Raw genomic sequence first — 21,695 nt, forward strand, 5'->3', positions numbered from 1 at the left:
CTGAATACCACCAGCTTCCAGTAAACTGGATGACTCAACAGCTTCTTGGCCTTGGGTATGTTCTTCATTTTTGGTCTTCCTCCTCCCACATCCTCTGGTAGCAAAATCTTGTGGTAAGAGGAGCATGTACCTCTTGCTAGGTCACTGCAGAATACCACGAGCTTGCTCTTTACCATGTTATCAGTTTATCTACTCGGCCCTGTTATGCTCTGGTCTTTCATAAGAGTGCACAGGTCTTGCATGAAAACAATAAGAGATCTGAGGTGGTGGAAGCCATTTGCTCATAGATAGAACTATATAGCTCAGCTACAGCTAGAGCATCTCTAGAGCCTGCCATCCTCCCAAAGAACCTCTAGCACACGTTGTTTATTCCCCCTGCGACTCCTCCCGCCCTGCTGAGCCAGCCACCCCCGGCCGTCCCCAGCCCCAAGACACCAAACAAGATGGTGGCCCTTCAGGCGCTTCCGCCTCACTCCCCCGCCCCGTCGGACCCCTCCTGCGCAGGCGCATACACCGCCCCCGAGCAGGTGTCGAGACCCGTTCCCATCTGCGCTTGCGCAGACGGCAGCCCGCAGCGCCCCCGCAGGTGCGCCTCTCCGATCTGCGCTTGCGCAGAAGCGCCCCGCAGGTGCCCCCTCCCCCTGTGCTATATCTGAGTACGCCGCGAACCGCACGTATAAGCGGTCGCTTCACGCTTCTTGCAGCCATCAGATCCCTCCGCTGACCCCAAAGGCGGGCCTTATAGCTTAAGGCTCAGCCCGCCTGAGGCGGAAACACAAGCCTCAAAGCGCGCTACGGCCTAAAACACGTTTATTTTTACGTGTGGGCCCATCTTTGGGCTCTTCGTGGACGTGGACGGGCTGGCGGACTCCTTCAGCCGAAGCTTCGCGGAGGGATACTTATCTTTTTAATCCCCCATCTGCTGAGCAACGGTTTCGAGGCGTGGCCGGGAGCGCGGGCACCGCCCCTCCAGGCCAATCGCAGCGGGAGGCTAACAGGGAGCCCCGCCCCGCTGGCGGGGAAGAGCCAATGGGCGCGAGGTGGCGGAGCGGAGGATGGGCGGGCGGGTGAGGGGGTGTGTGCGCGAGCGCGGGGACGCGTAGTACCGCCGGGCGCAGCGGCGTTGCTGGGGGCGGAGGGGACGCGCCGCCGTGGCGGAGCCCGCTGCCGGGCGCCGGGGGACCGAGGGCTGCGCCGGGGGGGACCGGCGGCGGGGGCCGGGGGGGGAGCAGGTGAGGGCAGGGGTGAGGTCGGAGGGCTGGCCGGGCGGGGAGGAGCTATCCGTGAGGCGGACGGGCGTCCGGAAGGAGCTCGGCCCGGCCGCTCGCTTCTCTACCTCCCCCTCGGCTGCTGCCAGCCGCTCCGGCTCCTCGGAGGGAGGGAACAAAGAGGCCGCGGGGGCAGGGTGCCGGCCGGCCACCGCCGTGGAAATACCTCGGAGCCGCGCTGCAGCAGCCTTTGGTATTTCCTTCCACCTCCCCCCCCCAAGGAGGGAATGATTAACTTGACCGGGGGCACAGAAGCGTCCTGTGGGTGTCCGAGGGCTCGGTTGGAGCCGCCTGGAAGGGACGGGGCGGGCGCGGAGGAAGGCCGGGGAGAGGAAGAAGGAAGCAAGGCTGCTCCTACCGCCTCGGCCCCGCGGCTCCCTGTGAGGAAGGGCGGGCGGGGGGCGAGCCCGCCGGCGGGACTGGCAGCGCGGCCTGCCAGCTGACCGACGCCTTGTTTTGTTTGGTTTGTTTTCTTTTTTTTCTTCTCCTTCCGTCGGTTTCCTCTCCGGAGGCCTCCCGATGAGTTAAAATGGTGCTGAGGCTCGAGGGGAGCTGGTCGCTGCTGGTGGGGAAGAAGTTCCTCAGCCTGTCGGAGGAGGAGGACAGGTCGTGGGACACCAGCCGCATCTCGGAATGGCCGTGGAAGTCAGGCAGGATCCGAGCGGTTTCGCACACAGACATATCCAAACAAGACTTGAAGGTAACCGGGAGCTTGCAAAGAGACCTTATAAAATGAGAGCGCTTACCCTGTGACCCGGAAACTTCGTGTTCGTGCATGTGTACGCACACGTATATATAGTGTTGTCGGGGGAGAGAGGTCGTCTTGGTCAACTTGCCTGCTTAACATGCTTGAAAATGTGCAACTCTGGCCAAAGCCCCCAGTGTGCTTGTACTAGTGCCGGAAATTACCTCAAACTAATTATAAATGTGCTTTCTTCCACCAGCATTTTGAAAACTTAAGGTTTTTTGTGCACTCACTGTGCCTAGATTTTATTTCTGCATATTTCCTAAATGTAATTTAAGACCTTGTCAGTTGTAAACAATTTTTTTCCCCAGAGATTGCAGTTATTTATAAAACTGAAACACTCTTATGTCGATGGGATTGGTGGCTTTTCTTTCTGGCTCTTTGAAGTAGCTGGTAATGAACAATTACTTCTATGGTCTTAAAAGACTAATTCATATATGGTGTTGGAGGTTTCTTGGACTCTTCTTGCATGGTGGCCACTTCTAAATGATTACCAAAGGGATTTCTGAACATGCAATCAATTAGTGCAAACTTAACTATGCATTTTGGTGGAAGTCAAGCAACTTTTGCGATTTGACTGTAAAGCTCTTAAGGGGTTATTTGGCAACTGTAGTCAGTAAAACTATTCAACCATGCCTGGGCAATTCCTGTAGTATACAAAGTACTCAGTAAGGACCAAACTCCATTATAGTAACGGCATCTTGTTACATGGGCCTCTTGTTTCTACAAGGGACTTCGGTGGTTGACCATTCTATGGCAGAAGAACGGTACCACTATTCAGTTAAAACCGTTTCCTTGCCTTTGTGGTTCTTTTTTTAACGGGGAGAAATTTGTGACCTTTGCTTGAGAAGAAACTGTATGTGTCTCTACTCTTTCAAAAAAGAGTTAAACTTTGTTATGAAGAGTCCCGAGTTGTTAGAGGCCGAGCTTGTTGTGGATCCGCGGCAGGGGTGGAGCTTTCTCCATCTTTGGCCGGCGGGGGCGATGCCCACGCTGCACTTGGAATGAGGAGGAGGAAGTTGATGCTGCAGAAAGCTGTTCTTAAGGACCTTCTCTGGGACGTAAAAGGAGAAAGAGCAGGTGCTGTTGGGGACTTCACTGTGAGCCTTGTAACTGGTTACGGTTCTGCTAGAAGCAATTGACTTAATGCATTCTCCAGTGAAAGTGTTAAAGAAGTTGCAGTAGACAATGTAGGAGTAGAGATCTTTTGTACCAAAACATGTGCTGTTTCCTTTCTTCTCTCTCAGCTCTGGGGAAGAGCAATGTGTAGTTAGACTCCAAATAGTAATGGATTGGGGTGGGGGAAAGTCTCTAAAGGAGTAGAAGTATTGAATCTTTTTCTGTAGTGTCAGGAGCAAACTAGAGAATAGAACTGTCAACTACTTTTGAAAGTATTTTCTCAACTGTGTTTTCCTCTTCGTGCTATAGACAAAAAAAGCCGTTCTGGTACTGGTGTTATTTGCTTATCTCTTTCATTGTTTCCGTGAACTTCAAAATGACTAAACTCATTTCTGCAGCAATTAGTTTTACAACTCCTGTCTGTGGTAATGCTGTTTTGTGTGCATGCTTTTACTTGCCTTTCCCCTTAGAGGGAAGCTAAACGCTAGGGAACGTTTCTAAGATTCACTCGACATAGGTTTCTCTGCCGTTAGGGTAAATTAGTTAAATGTATTTAGACTGGATTGTTTTGTTTTATGGGAAAAGAGAGTGATTCTTCCAGGAGTAGTGCTCTCTACCAAAACATCCAATTCCTGTATTCAGGCAAAGCTGTACTTGCGGTCTTTCCCAGTCCTTTATTGATCTCCCTGGGTTGCCTATGAAAGAAGGGTAATGCCATCCCAAAGAAATTGGTCAAGCCACCATAGTTTTGCCATGAAGTGACGACTGCTTTCCTCTTGAAAAGTCTGTAGAGATGCTTCAGAGACTCATAAAGATAAATACCAGTTAAAAGCAGGCAGCAAGTGACCTTATTCACATTATATAATTTGATCACTTTTGCTGGCATACTGTCATTTGTCCTTCCAATATATTAAGTAAAGTTATTCTTTGGGACTCTTATTCTTAAAATATTATTGGAAAACAGCTTGTTTATTCAAGTACTTTGGTTTAGAGCTTGTGGGAAATGCTTGTGCCACTACTGTATACAGGTCTTTAAAGTTTTTGTTTTTTTTCTCTGACCAAAACAGTCGTGGCAGAGTTAACACATTAACACCAGAGGACTTTCTGAATTGTAGAGTTAAATAGGAATATTAATGTTTTAGGCGACAGTAATGATAAATCTGTGAGCATTGACTATCCCTTATGAAATATGAGGTCAGCTTGGGATGCTTTAGTGACTGCTTGATTGTATGACGGAAAGGCAATCACAAGTACTTTTAATTAAATTTCTTTCTTTGTGGAGAAAATTGGTGTGTGTTTATCCTTTATCATGTTGTATGTGTCTGAATTTTATGGATAGTCACTCCTTCACTTTGTTTCCTTTCTGCAGATTTGTGTAGAATTTGATGATGAGTCATGGGAAAAAAGAAGATGGCTAGAAGTCTACAGCCATAAAATGAAAGTATTCCTGGTGGAGCAAAAGCTGGTACTGGCTGAAAGGAAATCTCAAGCCAGCTCTATGTCTCCTGTCCAGTGGCCTGCAATGGCAAGTATACGCTTGGCCTAATTCACTTTGGTGCTTCAGTTCTGTCTCCCAGGGACAGCGTTGTTACAAGTGTGAATTTCTCAAGTACAGCTTCACTGGTATACCCTTAGATGTAATCTGAAGGGAGACTAACTCTCTTTGTACAGCTAGAGATAGGCAGACCTTGTAAGCATTAGAAGTTGGTATGTTGCGCCTGGAGATACAGGAATCTATTCTTCTGACTTTGCTTCTCTCCCAAACCACTGTTCTGTTCGATGTTCATTCCTTCTCCCTCTAGTCTCATGTTTCTTCACTTATGAAATTGCTGTTAAGAATAGAGAGAAAAAGGGCAAATAATCAGGTTTCTAAGGATAGCCTGTATTTTTACCTTGAATTCTTTTGTTCTGCCTCAAGTACTGTTAATTCTTCAGTGATTCTTGATCTGAGACAAAAATATTTTGAGTTACTTATGTGATGGCTGCCTGGCACAGATGATATGTGAGATTTGGATGGCTTTTGTGCATACAAAAACCTGAGCTACACTGAACAAGCCAGAGAACTAAGCTTTGTGTAACTGCCATGCATGGCTGGCTAGGCAAATTAGCCGGTAGAGGTGAACTGGGAACATTTCTTAATGTATTCAGCCAGTGTAGTTTTACTTGACTACTTTGGATCTTGCTACTCATAGAAGTAGTTGTGAAATAATGAAGATGTAAACTTGCTGTACATTAATTACGGTGAAGTTGTAGTCCATGTTTTAACATTCTTACCTTTGATAGGTATAAAGTAGGCAGTGTAATTCATGTTGCTGCATTTTAGCTGAGTTTTTTAAGCAAAGCTAATCTAAGCAGATATTTGTTGGAAGTAGGGCCAAATAGGATGGGTGAGGAAGTGGAAAGATGAATCCTTTGTTTTATTTCTTGACCCGTGCATTAATATCAGCAGTTCTACTATAAAAACAACAGGTTTTCAGAACATTGTATTAGCAAAATCTAAACTTGGCTGTTGTCCTTTTGCAAGTATCTGAACAGTTCTTACTGGTTACTTGTCTTCAATTTATGCATAAGGTTTTCTCGTGATGTTTGATGTGTCAGTTCATGCAGGGTACGTGTTCCAAAGCTCACTTAGCAGAGGAATGATGTAGGATAAAGTAAAGCACAATACTGAAGCTTGTCTTGGCAAAAAGACTTTTTGCCCCCTTTACTACCACACAAGGCAGGAAAGAAGGGGTCACAAAATAGATGTGATCAAGAGATAAATAAATTAACCCACACAATTTATTGAGTCAAGTATACGGGAGAGTATGTTTCTGACAAATGGAATAGCTTTGCAGAACCCTTGTCACGCCTGGTCATTCCTGGAGAGATTCTGGTTCCTCTTATGGTGATACCATCCCTTCGCCAATGCTGGCCTAACTGAAGTGAAAACAGCAAAGAGAAAGAATGTCTTTGTTTGAAACCCAAACACACAATATCAGAATGAGTTTCTTCTCTTCTTTTAAATAGGGCACAAATATACTTTTCATGTAGGGAGGAGTTATTCTTGCCAGTTCCAATGTTCCAGGCTCCTCGTGCCTATACACTAAGAGCTCTTATTGCAGGACTAGACAAAAATTAACCTTGAACATACTAGAAAGACTTCAGAAGCTTTTAAAGGAAATTTTTTTCTTCCATGTTCTTAAAGCCTTGGTTTACCTGGGTGACAGAGCGCTGGAACAGGCTGTGCAGGGAGGTTGTGGAGTCCCTTCCCTGGAGACATTCAAACCCTGCCTGGATGTGGTCCTGTGCCACCTGCTCTGGGTGTGCCTGCTCAAGCAGGGGGTTGGACAAGATGATCTCCAGAGGGCCCTTCCAACCCCTGCCAGTCTGGGATTCTGTGAACACAGCTTTGTAATTGTACTGCTGTGGTAGAACAACTATGAGGCTCTCAGTGTTGCATGAGCTTTGAGAACTTTAATGTAAGCCATACAGTAGGCATTCATTGTTTTCTTAGTTAGTCCCCAATCTATCATAAGGAGGGTTTTTCATTAACATATCCACAGTTAGAACTCCTAGTATTAGTAAAGTCTTCATGTTGACATGAATGATTAATAAGTGTCAATTATGGCCACCTGAACTGAATTCCTTATTCTAAATGAAATTAATTTCAAGTATAGTCCAGTAACTCCCTTATTAGGCAAGTATTAGAAGTTTTATTGGAAACTTGCTTTGTTTCAAGAGTTGCATGTAGATGTGATATCTTAACAGAAAAAATAGATGTAAAACGAAAACAATTTTTTAAATGTAAATGAGGAATGATGAGATCTCCTTACTCTGTTTCTAAGAATGTTTATCACTTTTCTAGACTTACAAATCCTTAGTGGACAAAGCTGGTTTGGGATCAGTGGTTTCAGTACGCTATCTTGGTGAAGAGAGATGTGTTTTTCTTTCTAAAGACCTTTTGACACCCATTCAGGTAACCTTGTATGGCATTATAAAGATGGAAGATAAATCTTTTATCTTGATATTTAAGATTTGTTGAGTTACTGCATTCTAAATGCAAACTTCAGATGGGTAAAACTTGGGGTAGGTGTTTATTGCTGTAACTCTATAAATACCAGTTTTGAATGTAATGTCTGATTTAAAAACCTTCTGGAGCTGATCCAGGATACTATTGCTTAAGAGTTGAATGAGGGAGTGTGTGGGTCAGTTATTCAGCTCAGGTGACAGCAATTGCATCATGTTGATTGTGGGGGTAATCAGGAATAGTTTCCCTTTGTTCTTTAATAGAAACATGTCACTTCTAATCCTAAACAAATGAGGAATTGGGCAGGATGTAAATGAGATGGTTGATTTATAGGCCCTTTAGTGAGCACCAGGAGGAAAGTTTGTTAGTGAAAATTAGGTAGAGATGGGTTGAAACAATTGCCCGGTGTGACTGACTGGTCAGGCATTTTGAAGAGTATCCGCTAGTGGTAAAGGATTTAACCTCTTCAGGAAACTACTCTCACAGCCTGCAAACAGTCTGAATAAAACTAGTAGTGGATATCCCATGTTGATACTGCTAGTAGTGCATCATTGGTGTTCTATTTTGACCTGTTAATGGTCAGCAAATAGACAACTCCTCTGGAGAAACTAACAAAAGAATCACTTAAAGCTAAATTTGAGTTGTAGATTGTTGTCTTGCCTGTGTTGGCTCAACAACAGAGAAGAGATTTCTTTACGTAGAAGCCTTATCCCAATAATGCAATGGAGAAGATTGCTTTTCTGACATCTTGACTAAGACTACTAGCTCTTCAGCCTTCTGCTTCTTACAAATAGCAGAGCAGTCCTTGGGGAAAAAAACAAAGGCCAAACAACCCAAAAGCTTTTTCTTTTTATATTAGCACTCTGAGCCATTGGTAAAAACTTGCTCTAAACTTTCTAGTTCAGAGTTGATTCTAAATGTTGTCAAATGGCTTGTTTTAGAGAGAACACATAAAAAAACCTCTAAAATATAAATAGGTGATGCTGAATAACTATGATTTAGATGTAGCTGAATCTGTTTTTATTCATATGAACATTTTATAATGGTGTCTTGAGACGGATGGGATCCTGGCATTATTATCATAAATAGAGACATAAGACTTAAAATATTTGCATTTATGTCTGCTCAGGAGTACTTATAAGTTGCTGCTTCTGCAAACTTAAAATCCTAAATTAAAAAATGGATGGCTCAGTTAAACTTAGTGCTCATTAGCAAAACAAAGCCAGATTGTTTTCAGAACAATATAAAAATGGACATGGAGAGCTCACTTCAGTCTGGCTTGCAGGTGGTCAGTCCCAATTAGTGGCAAGGAAATGATACCTGCCTCAATAAATACAATATCATCAGAGCTGAAGGACTACAGAGTAATGAGAAACTTTTTGAACTTGTATGAATTGCTGCTTTCTTGTTTCTAAATATTATGGGGTTTTGTTAAAAGCATTGTCCTTAATACCAACTTCTATATTTTTTTTCCTAAATAGGATGTGGACAGTTCCAGGCTTCCTCTTAAGGATGATCAAAATGTTAATGAAGAAATTCAGGCTTTGGTTAAGAAACACCTGGATGAAACTCGCTTGGTACAAGGTACAAGCACACTCTGTGGTGGAAAGCTCTGGCAAGAAATACTCAAGGCAAAAGGGAAACCTTTGCAGTGATGGTGTAAATTGCAGTGATCTGTTTTAGGGGTAAAAGCTTTTTAAAATACTGATTCCACTTTCTTTCACAGCAGTGAATGCAAAATGGAAGGATTATAGAGATTTAAGTTTCAAGTATTTCCTTTTAAGAGTGAGTACATAATTAGGCACACATGATGGCCTGGCACTTCTGAAAAAGGTATCAAATTTGTAGCAATTATCACTGAAATTATTTGGAGTTATTTATTGTTTCAAGTAGCTTGACTTTTTTCAGTTTGCTGCTTGTTTATAAAACCTTCCAAAGTTTTATAGGCTACTTTTTTAGTCAAGTTAAGATGGTTACTTTTAGATTTGCCAGCTTCAAAATCTTAATTACTAGGTTCGTACAAGCATATTTGTAGTCATATGCTTGCACATGTAAGAAATGTCTTACTCTTATGGAAAGGTAAAAATTGCAACTTAGTTGACACTTCCAGTACTGTAAAGTGGAAAAATTCACATCTAATCATTGAATCTTCATTTCCATGTCCACTGATCTGCCTCGCTCTCTGAAATCTGGAGGTCAGTCTGGCCTCTGCTGCATGTCTTAATCTCCAGAAAACTACACGGAGCTATTCTAGGAAGGAGGTAGCTGGAACACAGTTTTGTGATGCTCTCCCTCCTACCTCCCCAAGCTATGGAGCAGTTGTGTCAAGGTCCTCAGTTTGTTCTGCTTGCTTGTATCTTACATGCAGTACTATCAGCAAATTCATGTCAGTGGCTATGATGATCTTAATACTCCCTTTTTCTAAAGCTCCCTTTTCTGGGTTTGGTGTTTTGTTTTTTTTTTAATTTTTAAGGTGGAAAAAATATCATTGGTTCAAAAATCAGGATTTATAGCCTGGATCCATCTACTCAGTGGTTCACAGCAGTTGTTGTCAATGGTAATCCAGCTACAAGAACTCTAGAAGTCAACTGCCAGGAGGTAAGAACCAGTTATTGTGGGTGTACAGTCGGGGATGGGAAATAAGTGAGAACTTGTATTTATATCCCCACCAACACTATTTTTAATTCTGTCCTTACTGTCATAAACTTAAAAAAAGGGGGATCAGTGTAGTGCAGAATAATCTGTTACCCCAAAGTGTTTCTATATGCTGCTGGTAGAACTATCAAATAACAAATGGCCGCCTAAGCAAAATGAGGAAGACCTGGAATTTTTATTTGAAGAGTGAGGCAAATGTACGATCCTCATTTCTCTATTTTCTGTGCTGTGGAGACAGTGCTCTGAAGCATCTGTTTATGTGTTTTCATGTCTTGTTAAATTGAGCATGGTGTTCAGAGAACCTAGAAGTTTCTACCACACATCTAAGATAAATACATACAAACAGTAACTTTCACCTCTCTAAATGGCTGCTTCTGTGTCTCTCTCATATCCAAGATTCCAGCTTTAAAAACTCTTGATCCAGAGTTAATTCACGTTGAAATCATATATGACAACAGTGGAAAATGTGGTAAGACCTATTTGTTTGTCCTTCAAACACTAAGTAGCATATTTGTGATAAATAGACTAATTTCAATCACTTTCTCTTCCAGATAAGTCTAAAAGAATTGGGGGCGTGAAGAGGAAGTCATCTGAGAATGGTGGAAGTGTTAATGCTAAACACACAAAATCTTCTCCTGAGGTAATGTCTTACTATGTTATATATGACTGTTATATAATAATAACAGTCTTGAATAAAGATTAGATGGGAAAGTGGAATAATAAATGTAATACCTGGGAGGGTGTGTTGAGTTCTTTGGAACTTGTCTAGGCATGGGTAAAGCATCCTACCTTGTGATAATCTGAGAAAGTTACTGAGCCTTGAAGGTTTTTTAACTGTGCTTTTTTGCCTGCTCCTACTTAGGAGTTAGCCTGCCTGGTCATGTATTCAGTAGTGGGAGAAAATGCAAAGCGGTTCTCAAGTTTTTAACCTTTGCTTTTCATGTTTGTTCTTGAAATGTTTTGTACTTAAACCCAAAGCCTTCAGCTACACTTGCATGCTTTGAGAACTCAGGCTAGACAAGCAGCAGTCTGGAAGAACATCGCTTCAGTACAAAAAGGGAATATGACTACTTTTCTAGTACTTCCATGTCTACATTTCTTTCTTTTATGAGTGACATGCCAAGTATCACTAAGATCTAAGAAAACCATCCTGAAGGCCAAAAGATGGGCTGGGTAACTTTAGAGATGCAAATGAAAAATAATGGCTTGTTTAAAGAACAGTACTTCAAACTTGCCCTATAATTTTGCCCCAGTGTTTCAGATCAAAGATTGCATTTTTAGGCAGGAGCAACCTTCTGGAAGCCCTGGAGTTGGGGGTGGGGTGTGGGGGTTGGGGTTTGCTTTGGGTTTTTTTTCCTTGGCTTCTGTGCAGTCAGTCCTGTGCCGAGTCAACTGTAGATCTGACTAATGACTGGATATTGTCATTAGAAATATTTAATAGCTTCAGGAAGACATGGCATGAGGTAGCAAGTCCAGGATAAGATTCCTCAATGAAGAGTGATCTATCTTGTATTTACTGCTGAGGAAGAGCATGCAGCAGATCAGCATGAAGGAGCTAGTGCTTTGCAGTCATCCTCTACTTCTGTTATTTCTACAGCGTGCTTGAGTACCTTTAGCATCTTTTGGGTGCTCAGTTTGCCAGTCTCTGCCTTTCTGCATATTCAGCCATTGAGCTGCCTGCTTGATACATACAAAGCTGGTCTTTATTTCATATTCCAAATCTTCTGCAGAAGAGTTATCATGATCTGAATTCACAGCTTGTTTTACTATAGTTTTTCCTTAAAGTAGTGAAGTTGTTTATGTATCTTTTTAGTCTGCCTTCCTTTGAAGGCCTGGATCCTTTATCACTCTTGTACTCTTTAGGAAGTCTTGCATCTGTTTTCTCAAAATGGTTATAAGCAAGTGTACTTTCTAATATGGAAAACTCTGGAAAGCTCTGTTTGTTCCTCTGATTTTGATGGATGTGAATATATGGGAGTGTTAAGCTGAAGCCAGATTTTTTTGTTTTACTTGGTATGAGATAGTACTCTGATTTTTCTAATATGGAGTTAATTAATTCTGGTGGGTTTTTGAGAGCTTGACTCAATGCCTGACAGCTGTGTTACACCAAAGCAGAAAGGAAATATCTTGGAGTTGGTGATAACGAGTCTGTAGTGTAACTTCCAGCAGGAAGCTGAGCATGTGGGAGTGGAATATGGATGTTATAGCTGAGGAAGGAGCCCTACAGAAAATTACTGTTTTTAAAGATGGTTGCTAATTTGATAGGCCTGTTGTAATCCTAAAAGAATTGTGGATTTGTAAGGCTGGTGATTCAATCAGCACAGGATTTCTTTACCTAACACTTTCTAGAAACCTGGTACAAAGACTTTTTTGCTACAGGGAAGTTCACATATAGGTTTTAGTAATGTTGTCAGACTAACTTCAGAGTTTTAATTTTCTCCAAGATTTTCAGGTGAGCTCTGAAAGCTATTTCTGAATTCTGATTACTGTAGTTATTTTAGAATGACCATTGCACTGGCAGTTATGAAGAGCAGAGCTTTCTATCTTCATTTCCACCTCTTAATACACCTTCCTTCCCCCACCAAAATTTGTTGTTAATCAGGAAAATTAACAGGAACAGTGTTTCACAGAACCTATGAGGTTTAAAAGGGTGCTCTAAGGTCTTTCCATCTTATGGACTGAGTGAGGAATTGTCTTCAATGAGCTTTATTAGACATGGTGGGAAGGATGTAAAAAGAAAAACATTTTTCTTTTTAAGCTGAACCCTGCAAAGCAATATTTCTGTTATCCTGAATTTTCCTAACTGTTAAAATCTCCCTTACAGGTTTCTCCCGGTCAGGGACATGTGCAGTCAGTACCAACAGTGTTGGGTGAAGCATTGCTAGGATGTACTCCTGCTAATAAAGACCAAAGGCATCAAGGCCTGCCCCTGCCAGCGAACTCACCACCCGATCTCGGTGCAGAAACTCCTCAGGGGTAAGGAATCAGTTTATGCTCATACAGACTTCTCCTCCAAAAATAATTCCAGTTCTTAGCAAAATGAAGAGGTCATTTTAAAGAACTGTAGTAACTAGTCTTCTGTAGTATTGGCATAGAAAAGTGTTAGACTTAATTGTCCTGGGTACATTATGTGCTTGCTTGTGCCATATTTTTCTTTTTTATAGAAGCATAGAATGGTTTGGGTTGGAACGGTCCTCTAAGGCTCATCTAGCCCAACTCTCCTGCAGTGAGCTGGGTCATCTTCGGCTAGATCAGGCTGCTCAGAGCCCTGTCCAGCCTGACCTTGGATGTCTCCAGGGATGGGGCATATACCACCTCTCTTCCTTATATTTAGTCTGAATCTGCCTGCTTTTAGTTTAAAGCCATTATCCCATGTCCTGTTGTAACAGGCCCCACGAAGAAGCTTTCCCCATCTTTCTTATAAGCCTCCTTTAAGTACTGAAAGGCCACAATAAGGTCTCCCCGCAGCCTTCTTTTCTCCAGGCTGAACAACCCCAACTCTCTCAGCCTGTCCCCACAGCAGAGCTGTTCCATCCCTTGGATCTCTTCTGTGCCCTCCTCTGGACCCGCTCCAACAGTTCCATGTCTGTCTTGTGCTGAGGGCTCCAGAGCTGGATGCAGCACTGCAGGTGGGATCTCACCAGAGCAGAGGGGCAAAATCACCTCCCTTGATCTGCTGGCCACACTTCTTTTCACGCTGCCCAGGATACGGTTGGCCTTCTGGGCTGCAAAAGCATGTTGCCAACCATGTCTTTGAGGTAGTTGCCTTTCAATGTCACAATGCCACTGCTTCCTTGTACCCATCTGCAAGCTGATCAGTTATACATAGGTGTGGTGCCTACTTCTGGTCAAATGCATTCCTCCCCTGCCCCCAAGAAAAACAAACACATTCAGGCAGGTGCCCAGTACACTAGCTTCTTCTAGATCAAGTACTGGTAGTTATTTATGTTTCTGTTGAACACTAGTGGCTTTAGACTTTGTTTACCTGTAGGAGGCTAGAAAATGTCCAGTTGGCTATAAACCTTCCAGTACAGAGTTTCCCACTCCAACCTTTCCTGGAGCAAATTTGACTTATACTGCATTTTCAGTATAAATCTAGCTTTAGAAGTCACGTTGTCAGTGTATTTTTTTCAGTCAGATAAATGTCTCCAAAATACAAACTTCTACATCAGCTGTGACAGGAGGAAAGGCAGTCAGGGGCTTGAGAGGATGGGTATGTTTTAGTCAATTATCTGACCACAGCAAGGATGGGGACTGTATTGTACCAAGTAACTTGTTTCCCTTAGTGTAATCATAGCTCCTTCCTAACTTGCTTAATTTGAACGTCAGCATATTGTGCTTGTGTCCCCAATTATGTCACAAAAATGAACATACATGGTAGAAATAATGTGACAAGAAAACTCAAATTTTGTTTTAGCTTTAAAAGAAGTAGTATAGGTTTTTACCGTTAATTTTGTTTTTTATCTCAAGATAAATATGGAAAAGGTGACTCTTCAGCTTTTTGTGTGGGAGCAGTTTTACTACCTCCTTACTGCACTTGTATTGCCAGCCAGAAGTTTCTTGAGGATTAGAATCCTCTGAGACATGCAAATGAAATGCATTTTGTTATACAGCTGCTGCATGGAGAAAATGAGAAAGTACCTGTTTAATTGTGAAAGAAGGTAGTGGAGTAGCTGCCATACCTAAATTTGTGTGTGCCTACATGTGTGTACAGCTTTATCGTTCTGTCCAAATCTTAAAAAGAAATCAAAAACAAAAAAAACCACCCAAAAAACCCAACCAACCCAAAAAAACCCCAAAACAAAAAAAAAACTCAAAACCACAAACCTATTTAACCTCACAAAATTTAAAATCTTGGAACATCAGAATTTGCAGTAAATGATTAGATTTCTTCTTCCAAGCTTTAAATGTGACTAGACGGCGCAGCTGATGCCCTGATTTATTAGGCAGTTTTTTCTTTGCCTAATTATTGCATGTTGTGTGTTGCAGCACATGTAGACGAAGCTTACCGGAAACTCATCCTTCTTGTCTTAATACTGGAATTAAGCCATTGAAGGAAGATCTGACGGCCTTTCCTAAAGTGGGGTTTATATCTAAAGAACAAACGCAAAATCTTAATGATCAAAATGGTAAATATACCTCTTTGACAACCTCAAGATCTTCATCTGTGACTGATTCAGCTAATGAAAAAGGAACGAACCTGAAAAATGCAAATGAATCTCTTATGAAGCCCACAACAAATTTTCCAAAAGAGTGCACTTCTGTAAAACAGTTGCAACACCTTAACGCTTCCATACCAATACCCAGAGTCAGTAGCACTCTTGAACTACAGAGGACTTTAGATTGTAGACCCTCAACCTCAGATGCTCATCTTCTCTCTTTTGCCGAGTCTGGAGTTAAATCACAAAGCAATTGCAATAGCCAGAACAGCCACAAAGGAAATAAGACTGATGAACTTATAGACATGGAATTTTTTATTAGAAGAAATTCAAATGAGATTCTCTATGATAGAAATGAAAATGAAAGCTTTTGGACTGGAAGTGCCAAGGCCCAGGATAATAGTAAGTATTTTTAAAACTTCCTGTCACTTGAAAGTCCTTGTAGCTTCTGTGTAAGTACGTACAAGTAGATCCTTTAACATACGTAAAATTAGTAATTTAAATTGTGTGGGTGAATCCAGAATTTGAGTTATTTGTGAGCCCTTTTACAAAGGGAATTCCATACTTGAGAATAACATCTGTTCCTGATAAAGGAAAAGGACGAATCATTAATTTCTAGAAATACACTGTTACAAAATGTGTGCAAGAACAGAATGGCAGAACAGGTTACAAAAACAAGGTCCTGTTTGGAATGCAAATGCTGATGGCATGACACTACTTTTTTTTTTTTTAGCAATGGTCCTAAATTTTGTAAGCATGGTGAGAGATGGAAGGTGTTCTCAATAAAGTTTTGTTCAAGAGGAGCTTTCATTTAATAACTGTTCTGAAAACAAAACAAACAAAACAGCTCACCCAACAACAACAACAAAAAAGAATCAAAACCTACCCAGCCCCAAAACAACCCACCTCATTTGTTTTCTGTGGCCCAGTTCCACTTGGTGAGCTCAGGTTTTCCACATGGGTCAGAATGGGAAAGGCTGTAGTTGTTTAAGGAACTGGACTCCTGATGTCATGTATTGCGCTGCACGTCAGGCTGATTGTTCAGGGTTCTGGGAATCTCCCTACACACCTGCCTCTTCTTTCTTTCCAACCTCATGTTGCTTGGTCTTGAGTTACTACGTGCTATTCTGTGATTAACACGGGTATGTGGCCAGCCAAGCAGTCACTGTTGCACCCTGCTAGGCCTCACCTGCAGTGTGGGAGGGAGAGAGATGCATCTGGCATCTGTTACAGTAAGATGCTGAAAGCCGTTGCATCGTGAAGGGTGAAAACAGCACTGAGAAATGGCCAGGTTGTACTTCTGTCTTACTTGTGATGTGTGGTCAGTTCGTGCCCTGGACTACTCGGTGCTCCAGCCCTGATGGCTAAAGGGCTTTCGCTAAAAGCAGGTGCTCTTTCAAAATATTCCTCTGTAGAGGATCAAAAGGAGCTGTTAAACTTGGGGCCACAGACTATGGCTCCAGTGGCACTGTACCTTGGGAAAATTTCTAGACTTGAAAAGAGGTTTCTGCCAACTGCAAATATTTTAACATAACTTTGTTTCAATGTAATGTGAGACTTAAGAAAAGTTGACATGGATCTTTCAATAAAATACATCCACTTGCACCTTTACCGAGAAACTGAAGCTTGTGTAATCTATGCTACTCTTCCCTGCAGTAATTGTTCGCAAGTCAATTTTAGCAGATGCTTCTAAAGTGAAGAAGCTGCAGCAAAGTGGAGAAGCTTTTGTACAGGATGGTTCCTGCAATAATATCGCACCTCACTTGCATAAATGCAGGGAATGCCGTTTGGACAGTTACCGGAAGAACAAAGAGCAAAGAGACTCCACTGTCTTTTGTCGATTCTTTCACTTTAGAAGGTAAGAACGACTTTGACTCTGTGTAGACCTTGGTATTCTTAAAATGTGAATAACATGCCCCATGTCTGAGTTGGACTTATGACCCTTTTTACTTTTCTGAAAAGGGTGCTGTTGAGTGCTCGCTGTTAGCTATGACATGGATCTTCATCTTCCAGGAGAGATGAAAAAAGTTTTTTGTTCAAAGTGGTCTCACTTAAGTCTCTGGTTCAAAACTGTTGGATGTCAGTGTGTAGCTGCAAAGTTATAAGGCTAATATACCTCATTAATGAGAGGTTGACTGTGGGGTTTTTTTTAGCCCTTAGAAATGTTTTAACTGCTTAATTTGGGTAGAAAATATTTTGGCAGGAGTTTGAGCCCTTCATTTTGTGATTCTAGGCTGAGTGCCAATGGGATAACATGAGTTTGTTTTGAGTGCTATAGCTCAGTGCTGGAGGTAGCAGTGAGGGGGCAGGTTCCGTGCACGTCCCCCAGAGCTTAGTGGTTGGGCATATGCAATGTTGGACACATCCACAGCTGTGGATGAGTTGCAGTGAGTGGCCAGGGGCTTTCAGCTGGAGTCATGGAATAGTGATGGGCAAAATAATTTTAGTGTGCTGCTTCATTCTTTGTTTGACTTTATACTTGAGAGTTTGTGCTGCTTCTTTAAGCTTGCTGTAGAAACTTTGAATCACTACATCTGCTGGGTTTCAGGAGGGCAGATGGGGAGGGTCAGCAAGGCCACTTTAGGGAAAACGTGATGACTGGAGTGGTGGTTTTCAAAACCCGATTTGCAACTTCAGATCCATTATATGCACCCCTGCCCTCCAGCCCCCACAGCCTGATGCTCAAGGTCTTCTGATGTTTTATTTCTTTAGCTCTTAAGAATCTATGAGGAACCCTTTCAGAAAGAGTACTAAACTGTTACTTGAAGCCTATCTGTAAGCTCAGAATGGATGTTGACAAACTGCAGTGCCTGGCTGGTATTTAACATGTCATTTCCTTTGTTTTCAAGTTGTATAAACTTTTTTCCCCATGAACTATTTGATCTCACAGCCAGATGTTGTTGTGTGCTGCTTTTTTTATTTCCCCCCACGCCCATTTAAGCATGGACTGTGCTTTATGGAAAGTAATGCTTGTGATATTAGAGAGGAAAAGCAAAAATACTAGTTACTGCAAGGGAGATGGGAAGCTTACTCAGTCTCAGTTTTGCTTTTGATTTTCAGAGGAATTACTTCCTTTTGAGTCTCTAGGTAGAATAAAAAGAAGCTATAGGGCTGAGAACCTTTTGAAGAGAGAAAACTGAAAGAGGAAACGTTACGAAGAAAATGAAAAAATACTTTCCACTCTTTCATTTGTTTCTTGAGGCTTATTCTTCAACTACCACAACACTGTCTATCTTGCACATTTTGTAGCTAAATGTTTAAAAAACAGGTGTGTTACTAATCTGTTATTTAACCTCGGATCAGAGATTTTACTATAGAAAATCTTGGGATAATTTGACATTAATTGAAATGTTCAAAAATGTGTGATACCAGAGTAATGGCAGACTGTGCTAATCATCATCTTAGGGTAAAAATCCAGACTTGCAGTGCAGTTCAAAGCAGTTGAATCCTTCAGTGTAGAACCTGAAGCTGATGGAACTGTCTCTCTTTATTGAATGAGAAATCTGCAAAGTCTGAATATGGCATTTGTCTGGTGATGCCAGTTACCAGCGTGTATTTGCTTGCCACACTGAGCAGTACAGTGAGCACATGTTGTCACCAGAAGTCGACTTCCCTCTACAGCATTTAGTAAAAAGTTTCCTGAAAACATGAGCAGCGCTCTTTATGGTTTTTATTTAGTAAACTACTAACAATACAGATGATGTTCTTCCCACCTAGTCAGAATCACTCAAGAATATCTTACTTAAATTTTGCTGGATTTTTTTGGCAGCTGATTGTTACTGAAATATATTGTATTTTTAAGGTGTTCTGATGTCTCTTGAGTTGTACTTAGTTCTAGATTAAATTCTTGTTACTTCTTCTAGATGTGTTCCTTAATGCCGATGCATTTTTAAAATTATGTTAAACTGACTTGATCTTTGTGTGGATTTAGAAAGAAACCTTTAGGAAATCTACCTTACTACAAAAAAACTGATGTTTTGAGTCTTTTTCTCTAAAAGCAGTACATGAAGCATGCTTCATCCTAATGACAAGTATGTTCACCCATGTCTGTTGCAACCATTAACTCTTAAACTCATTGACATACAGCATACATGTTTACAGGTCAGGCATTGACTCACTGGAATGAATATAAACTAATAGAACATTTGAGATGATGGAATTTTCTCCTTTTCCCCCCTCTTTCTGCAGGTTGCAGTTTAATAAGCATGGAATACTGCGTGAGGAAGGCTTCTTAACTCCAAATAAATATGACCCTGAGGCTATTAGCTTATGGCTACCTTTATCAAAAAATGTTGTGGGTCTAGATCTTGACACAGCAAAGTATATCCTAGCCAACATTGGAGATCACTTTTGTCAGCTAGTGATATCTGAAAAGGAAGTTATGTCTACGATTGAACCACACAGTAAGATAAATTTGTATTAAAATAATCTATTTTAATAGCTGTATGTGAACCTAGTGTCTGACCTGTGTGAAAATACATTGCATGCATTTGGAAACGTCAGACTTCAGTGTTTCCTTCTCAGGGAGGGGTAGTGGTTAAGATCCAGTGTGACCTAGTGTCAACAACTCTTTGTTCGCAGGGAGGGGGAAAGGGAAAAGTAATTCTACCCTTGTTTATGTCAGAAGACTTTTCTCAATTTATCAAATTACTTTTCCTGTTGCAGAGAGTGTAATTCTGTTACAAAAAAAGTGTTAAAAAAAACCAACCTACAAAACCATACCAAAAAACACCCAGTGGGCAGCTGACAGCAATCTCTTCTTAGCATGTAAATGAAATAAAGCTTTCATGTTGACTGCACAGGTTCTGTTAGATTGTTTTGGTCCTATTCTGTTGTTCTTGCATAATGGACCTAATGCTGGCAGTCAAGTCAGTAAATATGTGGGTTTTTTTTCCTCTCCACCTGAAGTCGTGCAGTAGGACTGTTTGAGGTGGTGATCTGTACAGCCCTGGGAATAGACCAGAAAGGTGCTGTTGATGGGGTAACTGACTGTAGAGCTTTGTCAGTGCAGGCAGGGCAAACCTTGCACCCTTGAACACAGGTGTTCGGCTGCATCAGAACCTCTTTGTAGCAAACATGAGCAGACAAATGGGGAAGGTTGTGGTCTTGCATAATCACTTCTCAGGGTAGATTAACTCTTAAAACTGTGTTTGTTTTTTGGATTATAACTACATGACTGAGATGTAGTACAGGTTAGAAGACTGTCTACCCAATGTCTTCTGCATTTGGGTAGTATTGACATTATATAAGGATTATATATCAGTTTACAAGTCACTCCAAGGTTTTGAATAGAAGAAAAAACTGAACTGGCTTGAGTGCCCTTCAAAAGGGGAGGGAGGACTTGAGATATTTCAGAAATGCTTGATGTGAGGTCTTACCCTGTGCTACTTGGAATCTGCAAGCTCTACTCTTCACTTGAACTGGAACATATTCAGGCTTGTGGAGCCAAAGTATCAATAGCCAGAGTGAGAGGTACAGACTGGAATACTGAAACACTTTCAGAAGGATGAAATTTTGGGTGGAAGTAATGGAAAAAAATGGGAGGTGTGGTGTTTGTTAATAGTAGAGGATGAATCTGTTGCCATACCTACCAGAAACATCCTCTGCTTAAAAACGAACGGACACATTTGAGTTGTGTTGGTTTGCAAGGAGCAAAATGTCACTAATTCCTCTGATTGTTTATTACCCTGGCTGGTGAGAGTAAGGGAATTCAATTTCATTAAAATGGAGGATATTTTTAATGCCCTGGGTAGGAAAGAAGTAATTTATAGTGTAAAGATTCATTCTTTGAACAGTTCAGTGGAAGAGTGCTTGCTTGGTTAGCACAGGAAAAAGGTAGATTCTTTTGTCACCCTGATTTAAAATTATGGTAAACTTTTCTTGGTGGAGTTCGGTTGAAATGATACTTTTTCATGAAAAATTCTCTGATTAAACTGACCTTTTTCCAAAATGTCAAAATATTTTGTTCAGATACTATTTTTAGGGGATTATTTATGTTTGAATATTTTTGCACTGCACAGTATGTCTCGGGGTCAGTCCTCTCTCTTACCAGTGAGTTACCAGACTGGTAGGCAGGGCCACAAGACAAACAAGTATGAGGGGAAAAGATTATTTGGGAGAGCTTCCTTAAGGAGGGTTCCTTAAAGGATTAGTAGAAAACCACAAATGGAATTGCCTCCAAGCAGTAAAAGTTTGACCAGTGTAGAAAGAACAGCTTAGTAGGTCATGTTGCTCCTTGGCCACCAAGTGCCGAAAGGAGACCTATGGAAAGAGGAGACAGGGTCGACCTATAGAGAGGAAACAAAAGAACAGGAGGAGTGGAAAAGGACAAAATCAGAAAACTGAAATAGAAATGACAGGCAAAAGATAACAAAAAAACCCTTCATCCTGTTTTGAGGAGATTGGAGGATTGGCCTAGAAAATGGTTAATGTAGTGCATGTTTCTAAAAGGCGGAGAAGGGAGCTGGTGATATTTAGACCTCTGACTCTTGGAAGAATTTTGAAGCAAGTAGTCAAACAGTTTTTACCTACTTAAGAACAATTTGTGCCAAGCTATTCTGGTTTTGTTCCATACATAGTTAATGGGCATTTCACAGAAGAAAAGCAACAGATGTCCTGGATCCTAGTGTGGCTTTTTTAGCGTATGTTAGGACACGGTATCCCATAACTTGCTTTTAAAATTAAGAAGTGTTGTAGGCAGAAGTTTCAGAGAAGTTACAAGTGTGGAAGGAGGTAGGAGG

At 41.6% G+C, this 21,695-nt stretch overlaps 1 protein-coding gene across 5 annotated transcripts in view; it reads left to right on the top strand.

Moving 5' to 3' along the window:
• The first annotated feature begins 1,217 nt into the window (after window positions 1-1,217).
• KDM3A (lysine demethylase 3A) overlaps window positions 1,218-21,695 on the top strand; it is a 32,222-nt gene continuing 11,744 nt past the window's right edge. For 2 of the 5 annotated variants that reach the window (XM_075092150.1, XM_075092154.1), the window contains exons 1-11: window positions 1,604-1,968; window positions 4,502-4,657; window positions 6,980-7,090; window positions 8,623-8,725; window positions 9,615-9,739; window positions 10,193-10,265; window positions 10,348-10,436; window positions 12,621-12,772; window positions 14,786-15,357; window positions 16,612-16,813; window positions 19,144-19,358. In XM_075092150.1, the coding sequence (XP_074948251.1) occupies window positions 1,798-1,968; window positions 4,502-4,657; window positions 6,980-7,090; window positions 8,623-8,725; window positions 9,615-9,739; window positions 10,193-10,265; window positions 10,348-10,436; window positions 12,621-12,772; window positions 14,786-15,357; window positions 16,612-16,813; window positions 19,144-19,358 (1,969 nt within the window). In that variant the 5' untranslated portion in view covers window positions 1,604-1,797. Of the gene's footprint in view, window positions 1,233-1,285; window positions 1,462-1,603; window positions 1,969-4,501; window positions 4,658-6,979; window positions 7,091-8,622; window positions 8,726-9,614; window positions 9,740-10,192; window positions 10,266-10,347; window positions 10,437-12,620; window positions 12,773-14,785; window positions 15,358-16,611; window positions 16,814-19,143; window positions 19,359-21,695 lie in introns of those variants that run through there. The other 3 variants (XM_075092153.1, XM_075092152.1, XM_075092151.1) reach the window with 3 other exon arrangements.

Source organism: Phalacrocorax aristotelis, chromosome 4 (genome assembly GCF_949628215.1).
Source record: "Phalacrocorax aristotelis chromosome 4, bGulAri2.1, whole genome shotgun sequence".
Taxonomy (NCBI): domain Eukaryota; kingdom Metazoa; phylum Chordata; class Aves; order Suliformes; family Phalacrocoracidae; genus Phalacrocorax; species Phalacrocorax aristotelis.